This window comes from Balaenoptera ricei, chromosome 14 (assembly GCF_028023285.1).
Source record: "Balaenoptera ricei isolate mBalRic1 chromosome 14, mBalRic1.hap2, whole genome shotgun sequence".
Taxonomy (NCBI): Eukaryota; Metazoa; Chordata; class Mammalia; order Artiodactyla; family Balaenopteridae; genus Balaenoptera; species Balaenoptera ricei.
In genome coordinates, this window is record NC_082652.1 from 47338075 (window position 1) to 47352488 (window position 14414).

General features: G+C 42.7%; 1 protein-coding gene across 1 annotated transcript; it reads left to right on the forward strand.

The window, feature by feature from the left end:
- The first annotated feature begins 886 nt into the window (after positions 1-886).
- On the forward strand, positions 887-9635 carry TTR (transthyretin). Its single transcript, XM_059894471.1, has 4 exons — positions 887-955; positions 1973-2103; positions 8120-8255; positions 9528-9635. The coding sequence occupies exons 1-4, from the start codon at positions 887-889 to the stop codon at positions 9633-9635; spliced, it is 444 nt and encodes a 147-aa protein (XP_059750454.1).
- Positions 9636-14414: the final 4779 nt, after the last annotated feature.

The window sequence follows — 14414 nt, forward strand, 5'->3', positions numbered from 1 at the left end:
TGATCAATGAATCATCCAACGATTATAATTGCTGGACATGTAAACTGGTCAGGAGAAAGAAAATCTTTTGTCAACCACGGCTTTTAGTTCTCACAGCCATTTCTACTTCCTTCCAGAAACTTTGATTCTGACAAAAGCCAGCTGGGTAGCCTTGTTTCTGCACATTCAGTGCAGAAGAGGCCATAAAAAATATCTGGTTCTTTGTATTTCAGGCTCGTGGATGCCAGTTTGAAATGTGTCATTATTCCTTGGGTTGAGAACCTTGTCTCAGAAGAACACAAAAATCATGGAGAAATTGCTGACTAAGTTAAGCTTCCAAATGACTTAGTTTGGTTGAAACATAGGTTTTTCAAATTTAAGCACTGCCAAAGGTTTTTCCTCGTTGACTCATGGATATAGCTCGAGTGCCACGATGCTTTCTGATGCACTATATTTAAGCCTGTGCAGCCAAATGTCATTCCATGTGAAATAAGTTATTACAATTTGCATCTATCATTTAAAATGAATGATAAAATGTATAGAAAATGGAAAACGTGCATAGAAATAATATGTAGGGAGGAATTAAATCTCCAAGAATGTTGCTGCATCCAGCCACGCATGGAGAAGAGTATTTTTGTTGTTTTGATTGTTTTGTTTTGGTGATCTAGTTGGTCAAATGACCTGTTAAGAATATTTCATGGAGCTAATGTTCTGACGCTCTAATCTGTCTAGGCAAGTTTCATATTTGTGTGGGTTACTTATTCTCCCTTTGTTGACTAAGTCAGTAATCAGAATCAGCAGGTTTGGAGACAGGTTGGCAGGGCTCAGGAGGCTGGCTGGGGAGAAGTGAGTATAAAAGCCCGAAGCTGGGAGCAGCCTTCTCAGAGACCCACCGGTCCTTGGCAGAATGGCTTCTTCCCGTCTGTTCCTCCTCTGCCTCGCTGGACTGGGACTTGTGTCTGAGGCTAGCCCTGTGGTGAGTGTTCGACTCTTTGAAGTCCTTTCATATGTCTCCTGTGGATGATGTAGAAGTGACTCCTTCCTGCTTTGCCAACCAGCTTTTGTTAGTAGGGCCAGGGCACCCAGCATCTATTTTTAAACATCATTGATTCAAACTTCAAAAAGAATGAAATTCTGCAGAGCTCATTGAACTGGGGCTTGGATCCTGGGCGCTCTCCTCTATGGCTTTGCAATGGTACCTCAATTTCCTCAGATAAATGGTAGAAATAAAGATCCAATATTCCAGAAGCTGTTACTATTGAGTTTTCAGAAGCTTGACATTTGATAAAGTTGATTTCCCTTTAGCTAATAAAAAGGTATGTAGTGATTAATCTCTGAAAGGCTTGGCAGACAACGTTCTAGTCAGATCTCTAACTCTTAAATCCTGAGAATTCCCTGGTGGTCCAGTGGTTAGGCCCCGGCCCCTTCACTGCTGCGGTCCCCGGTTTGACCCCTGGTTGGGGAATTAAGATCCCGCAAGCTATGCAGTATGGCCAAAAAGGAAAAAAAAAAAAAATTCTTAAATTCCCCTAGGAGAATTAACTAAAACTATAAAAAGGGTCATGAAATCATCTGACATTATTTTACAGCAACTAGTAAGAGGGAATCACTACAGCAACAACTGAGTAAAATGCTCTCAGGAAAAACTATTTAGTCCTATGGCACAGTACATCTTTGCAGTAATTCTACTCAAATGACGAGGCTTACTGAAGCAACTGTTCTCAGAGGGCCTATTTTCTCCCTTCAAGTTCAGTATACACGCCCCCGCTGGAGCGCAGCATGTCCAGAGGCAGAAACCATTCCTTCTTTGGAGACAATCACGTCTGTGCTGCACTGAGTGAGGGAAGCTCATTAACCATCAACACTTCCGTACGTAGCTGGAAATGGGATTCGCGTGTCCTTTCTGCCTTGTTCCAAATCGAAGACCACAAAGGACGCATCCTGTCACTCTGACCAACTTTGTTGACTTGTCACTTGTCTCCTCTCTGCCCAGGGCTCTGGTGAATCCAAGTGTCCTCTGATGGTCAAAGTCCTAGATGTCGTCCAGGGCGTTCCTGCTGTGAACGTGGGCGTGAAAGTGTTCAAAAAGGCTGCTGACGAGACCTGGGAGCCCTTTGCCTCGGGGTGAGCTGCCCGGGGAACCCAGACGGAGGACTTGGTTATACCTTCCCGTTCCCCCGCCACTTGTTAGAGAGAGGGGCTCACATTGTTACCAGAAGGGGGGCCCCTTCCAGGGCCCGAGAGTGGGCTCTTGTCTAACACTCGGAAATGAATTGTCCGAGGAGAGGCACGTGCTGACAAAGCAAGAGACTTTACTGGGAAGGGGCACCCGGGTGGAGAGCAAGAGGGTAAGGGAACCCAGGACGACTGCTCTGCCACGTGCCTCGCAGTCTCAGGGCTTATGGTAATGGGGTTAGTTTCCGGCTGTCTCTGGCCAATCATCTTACTTGTGCCCATATTTGGTCTGACTCAGGGTCCTTTCTGGTGGCAGGCACATCTCTCTGCCAAGATGGATTCTAGCTCGAGGGTTTCTGGGAGGTCGGCAGGACCTATGGGCTGGCGTCTCCTCCCTCCTTTTGGCCCCTCTCGGGTTCTCCCGATTAGTTTTCTGAGGCAGTGCCGTGGTCCTTATCGGGACCTCCTGTTGTGAGACAACTCATGCAAGCAGTTGTTATCGTACCTGGCCAAGGCGGGCGGTTTCGGTCAAAGGGTCCCTAACAACATCAATCACTGAAAGTCCATCAAGTAAACTGAAAATGTGGGCAGAGGGAAAGTGGATTCTGAGAAGGATGCCCTCTTGCCTTGCTCAGCTGCAAGTGACCAGGATGCTGAACAGCATTCCGGGCTGCTTCCTACTCCCCACTACACATCACCACATTCTGGGGTCAAGAACCACATGAAAAGGGTGATGAAAACTATGAACTCCATGCCCAGAAAAATACACATATACACACATACAAAAATGTGTATATAATTTCAGGAATTCCAGATTCCTTGATGCCCTTGCATAACACTCCTTATCTTGGAATGTTAGGAAAGATGTAGAATTTGTGTTGATTTATTAATGAAAGGAATGGAATCGAGGGGCTGCATGGAGGAGGTGGCTCTCTGTAGTGTATCTGGATCCTCCAGAGTCCAGGGCTGTTGTCTAGCAAACCCTGGTGGAGCATCTACTCTGTGAGGCGGGGGCTATCGAGCTCCATAAGAAAAGACACAGAAGAGAAAGACACATGATAGCAAGCACAGCCACAGACCAGCCTCACCATGCCCCACTGCTGGGAGCCCAAATGACTTCTCACCTTCACCAGATGCCCTATAACTTTCACGGAGTTCTTCCACCTCCACTAGCAAGAGTTTCAAAGAAAATGCACATTAGTAAAATCTAAACCAACCAACTAAAAGAATGAACAACAAAGAAACGCTCAGTACCAAGTGATACTGCTAAGCGTTTCTGTCTCCTGAGAAGAGAGTTTCTGTGGGTTTTCATTGAATCCCAAGAATCACATGATGATTCTGCATCCATCATTGGGAAAGTCATTTTCTTTAGTGTGGTTTCAACTGAGTTTTTATTTGTTAGTTCATTTATGTTTCTATAAAATGCCAAGAACACTGTGGAAATGCCAAGTTAAGAGAATATTCTAAGCACGAGACAGAACGGACGCCAAAAACATTCAGATGAATATAAATAAATAAATAAATAAATAAATAAATAAATAAATAAATAAAAAGGCAGAAAAAACCCAACAACATTCAGATGTTTGTGGGAATTTTTTTTCTGATGATAAGACAAAAAAGGGAAATCCAGTATTTTCTTCCTGGAAAGGAAGAAAGGTGGGAGGGTAATGAACAGAGTCAGTAAAGACAACTTCCATTTTTACCTGTCTTAGTTTTTGCTATCTAATGGAGAGTGATTTCTAACACCAGTCATTGAGCAGGTGCTTACATGGAAACAGAAATTGCCTAGTTTAAAAACAAAAAGGAGTTGCCTAGTATTTGTTGATGGCAAAGAGTTACCAAGGAGCTTAATCATATAAACAATGAAAAAGTCAGATATGGGTTTCTCCTTGTATTTTGGGGTTCCCATTATGTGTACAAATGATACTTCCTCTGGTAGATACCCTCACACAACAGGGGAGAGAAGTGAGGCCCCAGGGTCAAGGGAACCTCAGTCAGAGAAGCTCATGGCCACTTCCAAGGGTAGTTACGAACCTTTGCCCAAATACCAACCCTGAATCGTAATGACTCTTTTTTTTTTTTTTTTTTTTTTAATGGTAACTGTCTGGTAATTAGTTTACTAAAACCTAAATTGGAACATGTAGACACAGAAGTACGTTGAAAAGATTTTTAGCTTTCGGGAAAGGAAACCCATTGCAATAAAACGTCAAACAGTCTTTTCAACTGACAGCAAGAACTCCTCTCAGTTTTCTACGTATGAACAAAATCCAGTCACATCAAATTATCCAACAAGTTAATAAAAACAAATTTTCCTGAAACTGCACATCATTTAAGTCCTCCAAATTAGCGGCAGTCAGCTCAATCTGCACGTGGTGGTTCCTGGGGACTATGGACCCGTCAGTCAGGCTGGCTCTGCTGCAGGCTACCTGGGTGCCAGGTGGGCCCCAGGGAGGTCACAGGTTCAGTAACTGCCTTCCTGAGTGGCCTGGGCTGTCCCTCCTCCCCCACCATGATGGTTAGAGCTTCTTTGACCTTCCCACGCCTCACCCACAAGCCCCAAGTTAGCCCAGTTCAAACGCTTCCCTGAGTTTCTAGATGTTCCTCTATCTCCTGCCATTGGCCTGGAACCAGGGTTTTCATCTACAATTTCCCCCTCAAAACACCGAGGGGACAAGGCCCCTTGCTGAGGAAACCGTTTACTTCCTCCTTACTTTGTACTGTATGGGGAAGTGGCCAAAAATGTGTTTTATTTTTATTAGTAATGGGTCCTGTTGGATTGAATGACTTAAGAATGTGTCTATTGCAATTAAAAGAGGTATCGTGTTTATATTAATGCTTTAAAGTTTGGTTACTCTGGGAGCATCAGTTTACAGGAGTGTAAATAGGTGATAATGAATGCAATGAAGGATCCCACGTTAAAAGTGTACCTCTCTAGAAAACGTCAGTGTGGTTTTTTTTTTCTTTTCTTTTTTTTTATTGGAGTAAAATTGGTTTACAATGTTGTGTTAGTTTCTGCTGTACAATGAAGTGAATCAGCTATATGTATACCTATATCCCCTCCCTCTTTTTCTTTTTTAACACCTTTATTGGAGTATAATTGCTTTACAATGGTGTGTTAGTTTCTGCTTTATAACAAAGTGAATCAGTTATACATATACATATGTTCCCATATCTCTTCCCTCTTGCATCTCCCTCCCTCCCACCCTCCCTATCCTACCCCTCTAGGTGGTCACAAAGCAATGAGCTGATCTCCCTGTGCTATGAGGTTGCTTCCCACTAGCTATCTGTTTTACGTTTGGCAGTGTATATATGTCCATGCCACTCTCTCACTTTGTCACAGCTTACCCTTCCCCCTCCCCATATCCTCAAGTCCATTCTCTAGTAGGTCTGTGTCTTTATTCCCATTTTGCCACTAGGTTCTTCATGACTTTTTTTTTTTTCTTTAGATTCCATATATATGTGTTAGCATACTGTATTTGTTTTCTCTTTCTGACTTACTTCACTCTGTATGACAGACTCTAGGTCCATCCACCTCACTACAAATAGCTCAATTTCGTTTCTTTTTATGGCTGAGTAATATGCCATTGTATATATGTGCCACATCTTCTTTATCCATTCATCCAATGATGGACACTTAGGTTGCTTCCATGTCCTGGCTATTGTAAATAGAGCTGCAATGAACATTTTGGTACATGACTCTTTTTGAATTATGGTTTTCTCAGGGTATATGCCCAGTAGTGGGATTGCTGGGACGTATGGTAGTTCTATTTTTAGTTTTTTAAGGAACCTCCATACTGTTCTTCATAGTGGCTGTATCAATTTACATTCCCACCAACAGTGCACGAGTGTTCCCTTTTCTCCACACCCTCTTCAGCATTTATTGTTTCTGGATTTTTTGATGATGGCCATTCTGACCGGTGCGAGATGATATCTCATTGTAGTTTTGATGTGCATTTCTCTAATGATTAATGATGTTGAGCATTCTTTCATGTGTTTTTTTGCAATCTGTATATCTTCTTTGGAGAAATGTCTATTTAGGTCTTCTGCCCATTTTTGGATTGGGTTGTTTGTTTTTTTTTATTGAGCTGCATGAGCTGCTTGTAAATTTTGGAGATTAATCCTTTGTCAGCTGCTTCATTTGCAAATATTTTCTCCCATTCTGAGGGTTGTCTTTTGGTCTTGTTTAAGCTTTTGCTTGTTTAAGCTTTTGCTGTGCAAAAGCTTTTAAGTTTCATTAGGTCCCATTTGTTTATTTTTGTTTTTATTTGCATTTCTCTAGGAGGTGGGCCATAAAGGATCTTGCTGTGATTTATGTCATAGAGTGTTCTGTCTATGTTTTCCTCTAAGAGTTTGATAGTGTCTGGCCTTACATTTAGGTCTTTAATCCATTTTAGGTTTAATTTTGTGTATGGTGTTAGGGAGTGTTCTAATTTCATACTTTTACATGTACCTGTCCAGTTTTCCCAGCGCCACTTATTGAAGAGGCTGTCTTTTCTCCACTGTATATGCTTGCCCCCTTTATCAAAGATAAGGTGACCATATGTGCATGGGTTTATCTCTGGGCTTTCTATCTTGTTCCATTGATCTATGTTTCTGTTTTTGTGCCAGTACTATACTGTCTTGATTACTGTAGCTTTGTAGTATAGTCTGAAGTCAGGGAGCTTGATTCCCCCAGCTCCATTTTTCGTTCTCAAGATTGCTTTGGCTATTCGGGGTCTTTTGTGTTTCCATACAAATTGTGAAATTTTTTGTTCTAGTTCTGTGAAAAATGCCAGTGGTAGTTTGATAGGGATTGCATTGAATCTGTAGATTGCTTTGGGGAGTAGAGTCATTTTCACAATGTTGATTCTTCCAATCCAAGAACATGGTATATCTCTCCATCTATTTGTATCATCTTTAATTTCTTTCATCAGTGTCTTATAATTTTCTGCATACAGGTCTTTTGTCTCCTTAGGTAGGTTTATTCCTAGATATTTTATTCTTTTTGTTGCAATGGTAAATGGGAGTGTTTTCTTAATTTCACTTTCAGATTTTTCATCATTAGTGTATAGGAATGCAAGAGATTTCTGTGCATTAATTTTGTATCCTGCTACTTAACCAAATTCATTGATTAGCTCTAGGAGTTTTCTGGTAGCATCTTTAGGATTCTCTATGTATAGTATCATGTCATCTGCAAACAGTGACAGCTTTACTTCTTCCTTTCTGATTTGGATTCCTTTTATTTTTTTTTTTCTTCTCTGATTGCTGTGGCTAAAACTTCCAAAACAATGTTAAATAATAGTGGTGAGAGTGGGCAACCTTGTCTTGTTCCTGATCTTAGTGGAAATGGTTTCAGTTTTTCACCATTGAGGACGATGTTGGCTGTGGGTTTTTCATATATGGCCTTTATTATGTTGAGGAAAGTTCCCTCTATGCCTACTTTCTGCAGGGCTTTTATCATAAATGGGTGTTGAATTTTGTCGAAAGCTTTCTCTGCATCTATTGAGATGATCATATGGTTTTTCTCCTTCAGTTTGTTTCCCCTCCCTCTTGGACCTCCCTCCCACCCCCCATCCCACCCACCTAGGTCGTCACAGGGCACCGAGCTGAGCTCCCTGTGCTATACAGCAGGTTCCCACCAGCTATCTATTTTACACATGGCAGTGTATTTATGACACATGGTAGTGTATTTTTGCGTAATAACTTTTTTGAAGTGAAACCTCATAAGAGAAAAAATCTACAATGAGCGTTTTGAAATATTCCTGACAAATTTCCTGTCAGTTAATTTTAGACAGTTACTAGAATTTTCCCTGTCCTGAGCTAGTTGAGAAAAAAAAAAAAAAAAAAAATATATATATATATATAATCACATACACAAACTGCACTTGTGTGTGTGCGTGCGTGTGTGTGTGTGTGTGTGGTGTCACCTCAAAATGGCATTTATTCCCTCAATGCCTAACTTAACGTGGACTTTTACACCTTCTAGGAAAACCAGTGACTTTGGGGAGCTCCATGGGCTCACAACAGATGAAAAACTTGTAGAAGGAATATACAAAGTAGAATTAGACACCAAATCCTACTGGAAGTCACTTGGCTTTTCCCCTTTCCATGAATATGCAGAGGTGAGTGTATGGATGCTTGTGTTTTGTTTTACATTTTTTGTTTGTTTTCAATCCCAGAAAATGCACCGTTTGCACTTTGCACACCTTGGAAAAGTCGGAAGGAACGTACTGAACTAGCACAGCTTCCCTTTACCATTTCTACAATCAGAAATCCACAAAACTCTGAAATGCAAACTTGTTCTCTGTTTGATGATTACTCATTTAATAACATGACCTGAACTTACAAGATGCTCTTTAGAGACTTCATTCCTTCCACTGAATCCTATTGTTTGTCTGCTGAAGAAATATTTATATGTTGGATTATTAGGCAACCCTCCAGACCCCACTTAGGGTGTTATACAGCAAAAAATAAGTGCATCATTTTACGTCTCTAAAATCTGACAATTTTTTCATTCCAAAACACATCTGGCTTCCAGAGGTTTGGATAAGTGATTTCGGACAATGCATACAGAGACAGTAAATTCATAATAATAATAGCAACACAATAGATAACACTTTTCAAGCATATACTACCACTGTTTTCTATATTTAACCTATTTAATCTTTGTAAACAACCCATTGGAGCCATTCCTATTATTGCCCTTATTTTACAGGTGAAGAAAGTAAGGCACAGGGAAGTTAAATAACTTGTCAAGGTCACGGGGCCAGTAAGGGGAGGAGCAGTAATATTTACCACCAGGTCCCAGGCTGGGTTTAGCCTCAAGGTGTGCCTCAGCTTTCTTCCTGTGAGAAGTCACGCTAAAAAAATAATAATAATAATAAAAATAAAGCCACATTTGTAACCCTTGGTTCACACTCTATTCCTCTGCTTATGAGGTAGTGGGAACCTCAGAGTTATCCATAGGCCCAATCTCCTTGCGTCTTCCTTGTCTGTAATAATTCCTTAAGTCATGTAAAACAGATGGCTGCCGTGGAAATAGAATCCAGACATGTCGGTCAGCGTTAAAGATCAACTAATTGCATGAGCAATTAGGAGCTCTGTGATTTCCCTCGGTCAGGTTAGGGCCACCCTGATCTTTAGTATAAATTTGCCAAAAAAAGAGAGAGACCTGATTATACAGGTGGGAGTAAAGAATCTGGTTGAAAGGGCTGCGCAAGGCTCCAGCGGCTTAGCTGGCCAGCATATTTGGAGTTTTGTCTTTTGCTCACACTGTTCCAGAAAACAAAATAAGAAAGTAAAAATAATTTCTTTGGACTTGGAGTGGTCTCTCTGTCTGTGACTCACATTTGGAGGCTCTACTGAAAAGCAATCCTGTCTGTGTTCCCTCCTAGGTGGTGTTCACAGCCAACGAGTCTGGCCACCGCCACTATATCATCATGGCCCTGCTCAGCCCCTACACCTACTCCACCATGGCCCTAATCAGCAGCCCCAAGGAGTGAGGGGCACCTGCTTCGGTGGACTTGAAGGATGAGGGACAGGACTTCATGTAACCAACAGCATTCCATTTTTATTAAAGCAGTGCTTTCACTTTATAGGCTATGTTAGAAACTCGGGCAGAGACAATAAAACACTCCTATTGAAGCACTTCCCATTTCACCATTTGAACTTGCTTTTTTTTATTCCCCTGTTGTCCTCTCGAATAAAACAAAGAATCCAAATTTGACAGAAATGCAAAGGAACTCAAAGAACATCTCTGGCTGAACTCTGGGGGAAATCCAAATTTCCAATGTTTTCCAAGCTAAGCACATATTCGATCTCATCCGCAGCTATTAAAAACACACATTCTGAAAATGAGAGAGCTTTCTTTTCCTCTCACCTTTGGTGAATAGCAAAAGGCAAATTCTAAGGGTCCTCTTCTTTATTATGTGCATTTCCTTTAAGTGCTTCGCAGATTTCAAGAGTAGCCCAGCTCCACCGGGACAGACTTACAGTGACTCAAGCCCTCTAATCCGGTTCAGAATGACCACAGTCCACAGGCAGCTGACTAGGGGATGTGATCAGAGAACCCTCGCACCCCCAACTCACTTGGACTAACCCGAAATTCATGTACTGAGAGACTGCTGTACGCCAAGCATTCCTTTAGATACTTTGAACCTAAAGAATAAGATCCAGTGCTTGCATATAAAGAGCTCACATTCTTTTAAGAAGATAACTATGTCAACGTGATTTGACAAGGGCTATGGCCCAAGGCACCATACCTTGGTGGGAGGGTGGGAAAGAGGGAGTAGCAAACAGCCTGGAGAAGTCAGAGAGGGAGTCAGAATAAATTGCACTTGTTTGAAATTTGACTCTTAGTCATTTATCAGGTAGAAAAGGAGGAGGTATTCTAAGTAAAGAGAGCAGAGATTGCAAGAGCAGGCCAAGGGAAAGAGCTTGATAAATTGAGAGAACAGATGGGGGATTAGAATATTGGATCGTAGAGGGTATTGAGGTGCACTAGGTTGTGCTGCTGTAACAAACAACCCCAAATCTCTGTGCCTGAACACAAAGTTTTATTTCTCATGAGTGCTAAGTCCAATGCAGAAGTTCATGTTCTGGTGACCCTCAAGGTGGCTTTCCTCCACATGGTGACTCAGGGCCCCAGTTTGATTTATTTTGTGGCTTCAAGGGACACCTAGTCAGCAGACTGGAGGAAGAAATTATGCCTCTGCACTGAAGTGTCACACATGATTCTCCCTGACATTTCATGGGCCAGAACTAGTTACACGGTCCCATTCAGATGCACTGAGCAATATGGTCCCCAGGTGAGAGTCATTTCCCAGAACAACTCTACAGTCTGGAAAAAAGCACTAATCTGTGTTGGTCAACAACCATCTCTGTCACAGTAGGGTTGGGAGTGGCGGGAAATGAGGCTGGAGTGGAGGCTGATGGCCCTGATGTCACCTTGATTTGGGGCTTCTACCCTCCAGAACTGAGAGAGAGAACCATGTGTCTCTGCCTTCATATGGCTGCCTTCTTACTGGATTATAATCTCATCTTTTATTTTTTAAATATACATTTTATTGTGGTAAAAAAACGCATAAAATTTATCATCTTAACTATTTTTAAGTGTTCAGTTTGTAGTGCTAAGTATTTTCACATTATTGTGAAACAGATCTCCAGAACTTTTTCATCTTGCAAATCTGAAACTCTATACCCATTAAACAACAACTCCCCTTTGCCCCCTCCACATGGCCCCTGGGGACTACCATTCTGTCTTCTGTGTCTATGAATTTGACTACTTTAGATCCTCATATAAGTAGAATCAAACAGTATTTGTCTTTTTGTGACAGGTGTGACCTCATCTTAACCAATTACATCTCCCATGACCCCACTTCAAAATAAAATCACATTCTGAGGTACTGGAGGTTAGGACTTAAACATACATTTTGAGGGGGACACAATTTAACTCATAACACTTGTCTTCCATGACATTGACACTTTTGAACAGTACTGATATCCGTTATTTTGGAGGACCACCCTCAGTCTGGACTCATCTGGCATTTTTTCAGGATTGGACTGAAATTATTGTTTTTGGTAAGAATACCACAGAAGTGATATCAGTGTCCATCTGAGTGCGTTATAGTTAGGAGTTGATGTTGTCAATACGTCATATTCTATGCCCTGTTTTTGATCAACAGAAAGTCTCACACATTGTGCTGGTGTGGGTGGGAAGGAAATCTCATGGCAGCGAGAAAGAGGAGACAGAGAGGAAGAACCCTGGAACCTGGAAACACAGCCATGATGTCGTTGTTGTAGCTTTATAGGCTGGTGATGAAAACAAGATTCAACAAATGGAGAGAGGACAGTGTGTCAGTACTCTCCGGCCCAAATCCACCAGGAACTGTGTGTAGCTGAACCAGCTGGACTTACTACTCATCCCGGCAAGATACACACAACACTCTCACTAAGACAGTATTAGACAGACCCTATCACAGGGTTTGGGCTTTGCTTGTGTGACTTGGGGGAGAGTCTAAGAAAGTGGGACTCTACTCTCTAGATTGGACGCCATCAGAAATTGGGGACAATTCTATGACTGAGTATCTCAACAGTTCATCTGTAGGGAAGGCAGACCAAAGCAGACACAAAGCTGTGACTGGCAAAGCAGAAATAGTGACTCCTTTTAGTGAAAAGGGAGGTTTGGGATTTTGTGGGTTTCAGCCATTTCTTTTCTTTTCTTGCTTTGTCGTGGTCTTAGACCGACCTTGTTTGATGTTCTGTGAGACTGTCGTATCCAACAGAGAAACAGTGGCCCAAACTAGCTTGTAATAAACATGAGGCCAGTTCCCGAATGCCAGGAGCTGCTTTCCCACCCTCTTCCTCAATGTCTATAGAGCTGTTGAGAACAAAAAAATCAGAAAATAGTGGTGACAGCTTTGCTGTGAAAGGGGAGAGAACTAGAGGAGTCCATGAAGTGTTAGGCAGCAATCGGCCCTGGCCAGCAGATTGAACGGACCACCCAGTCACTGAGCTCGGGAATGTGGGCAGAGGGCAGATTTGTAGTCAGTGATGGGTGAGTTCAATTTCAGCCACGGTGAGCTTGAAGTCCTCAAGCCAGTTTTCAGTCTCATACCTTGGAAGTCAGCATTGTGTGTACACATACAGGCAGAAAAGAAAACTCACTAATATTAAAATACCTCCTGAAACATTTGGATAGCACCTGCCAAACAAGGAAATTTAGGGTGTTGATGCCTTAACCTGTATTTTGTTCACAAAGGTGACACTTCTAAGAACTTTTATTTCTCACCCAAACCCTCAGTCTTATGACCATTCCTTCCTTTTACTTCTCAGTTCAGAGAACACAACACTCCCGCCCCTGCTTCAGCCCCATGACTTCTTCTTCCTGCCTTTCAAAATGGAAATAAGCTCAGAATCAATTCCATTTTTCTAGCTTCCCATTCTCTGTGGGTTAGAACTGCCCCAGTTAATTTAAAGCCAAGGCAGATGGTAATTCATCTTTGGCAATCAGTGCAAATGCTGAAGGTCTGTTCCGGAATCACTGTCAGTCAGCAAGGAGAGAGGGCTTACCTGCAGCTGCTTAAACAAACACTGAGATGTGGAGCTTCCCCAGGGGCTCAGCAGTCACCCACCCACTGCCGCTGCCACTAATGTCACTCCCCGGGAGGCTGAAGGTTGGGAAACTGCGTATAAGGCAGGAATGCAACGGTGGGCTTGGGAGAGAACACTGGGGCTCGCACGTTAAGACCTGCAGCTGCCCAAATGAGGACTCACGCTGAGCTGAGTGGACACGACTCGACAGCCTTCCTCAGGAGAGTGATTTGGAAAATACCCTGGAATATATTTCCAAGTATGTGGAGGACAGTCCCTAGCACATAGTCAGTGCTCAGTAAATATTTGCCAAAGGAATGAATGGAAAGGGTGGATCCAGGTAGGCAAATAGCTCTCATCTGAACCCTCAAAGTCCCTTGGGTTTTACCAGGGTGTTTTTCCCTCTCATACAGACGTGTGAGAAATGGCACCATGGAATGGACCAGTTTGTTGGGAAACACTAAAAGACTACCAGCTCCTGGGAGTAACCTCGTTCAAATATTCAGTGTCAGGATCTGCATCCTTGGACGGATTTCAAGAACTTAGTCACCGAGAATGTCTACCATAAAATCAGTCAATTTAAAATGTCCCATTGGGTGCCTGGCTAGCTCAGTTGGTATAACGTGAGACTCTTAAAGTTGCCACTGCCTAGGCCCAGGGCCAAAAGAAAAAAGGGTTCCTTTACTCAACACTACAACTAAAGCCTACTGAGTGGATTTTGCCTCATTGTCCTGAAAGGCAGAGAAGTTCTGCTATTCCAGGCCTCCCCACAGAGAAGCAGCATGGGATGGGGGTCCTGCCTGGGGCCAGCACTGCAGGGGGGTCGGAGCCCTGCATGGAAGTTGGGGCCTTGCCAGGAGTCAAGACCCTTCCTGTCTGGACTTTGTCTGTGCAGATGCAAATACTCAGCAAAATCCACGAATGCTCTACAATGAATATTCCAGCCACACTGCCAGCAACCATTCCATCCATCCCTCTTCCATTGGGTAGCAATGGAAAAGCTCTCACCCTTAGTCCCTGGAGAAGGGGAGTGGGAGCTTCTCCACCTAAATCAATCAGTGAAACCTCATCATTTTTGTCCTGGTGTTTAGCCAGGGCCACTCGGGACCCAATCAGAGGGAAACCTGGGACTTCTCTTTTATGGTGAGATCAAATGAGGTGCCTCCCTGGAAGAATGCAGCCCTGGGAGG

Bases quoted from the DNA above. Each gene is read 5' to 3' on its own strand.
- TTR (XM_059894471.1), top strand. From the start codon at position 887: ATGGCTTCTTCCCGTCTGTTCCTCCTCTGCCTCGCTGGACTGGGACTT. The intron at 956-1,972 runs GTGAGTGTTCGA...CTCTCTGCCCAG, and splicing joins TGTCTGAGGCTAGCCCTGTG to GGCTCTGGTGAATCCAAGTG. The intron at 8,256-9,527 runs GTGAGTGTATGG...GTTCCCTCCTAG, and splicing joins CTTTCCATGAATATGCAGAG to GTGGTGTTCACAGCCAACGA.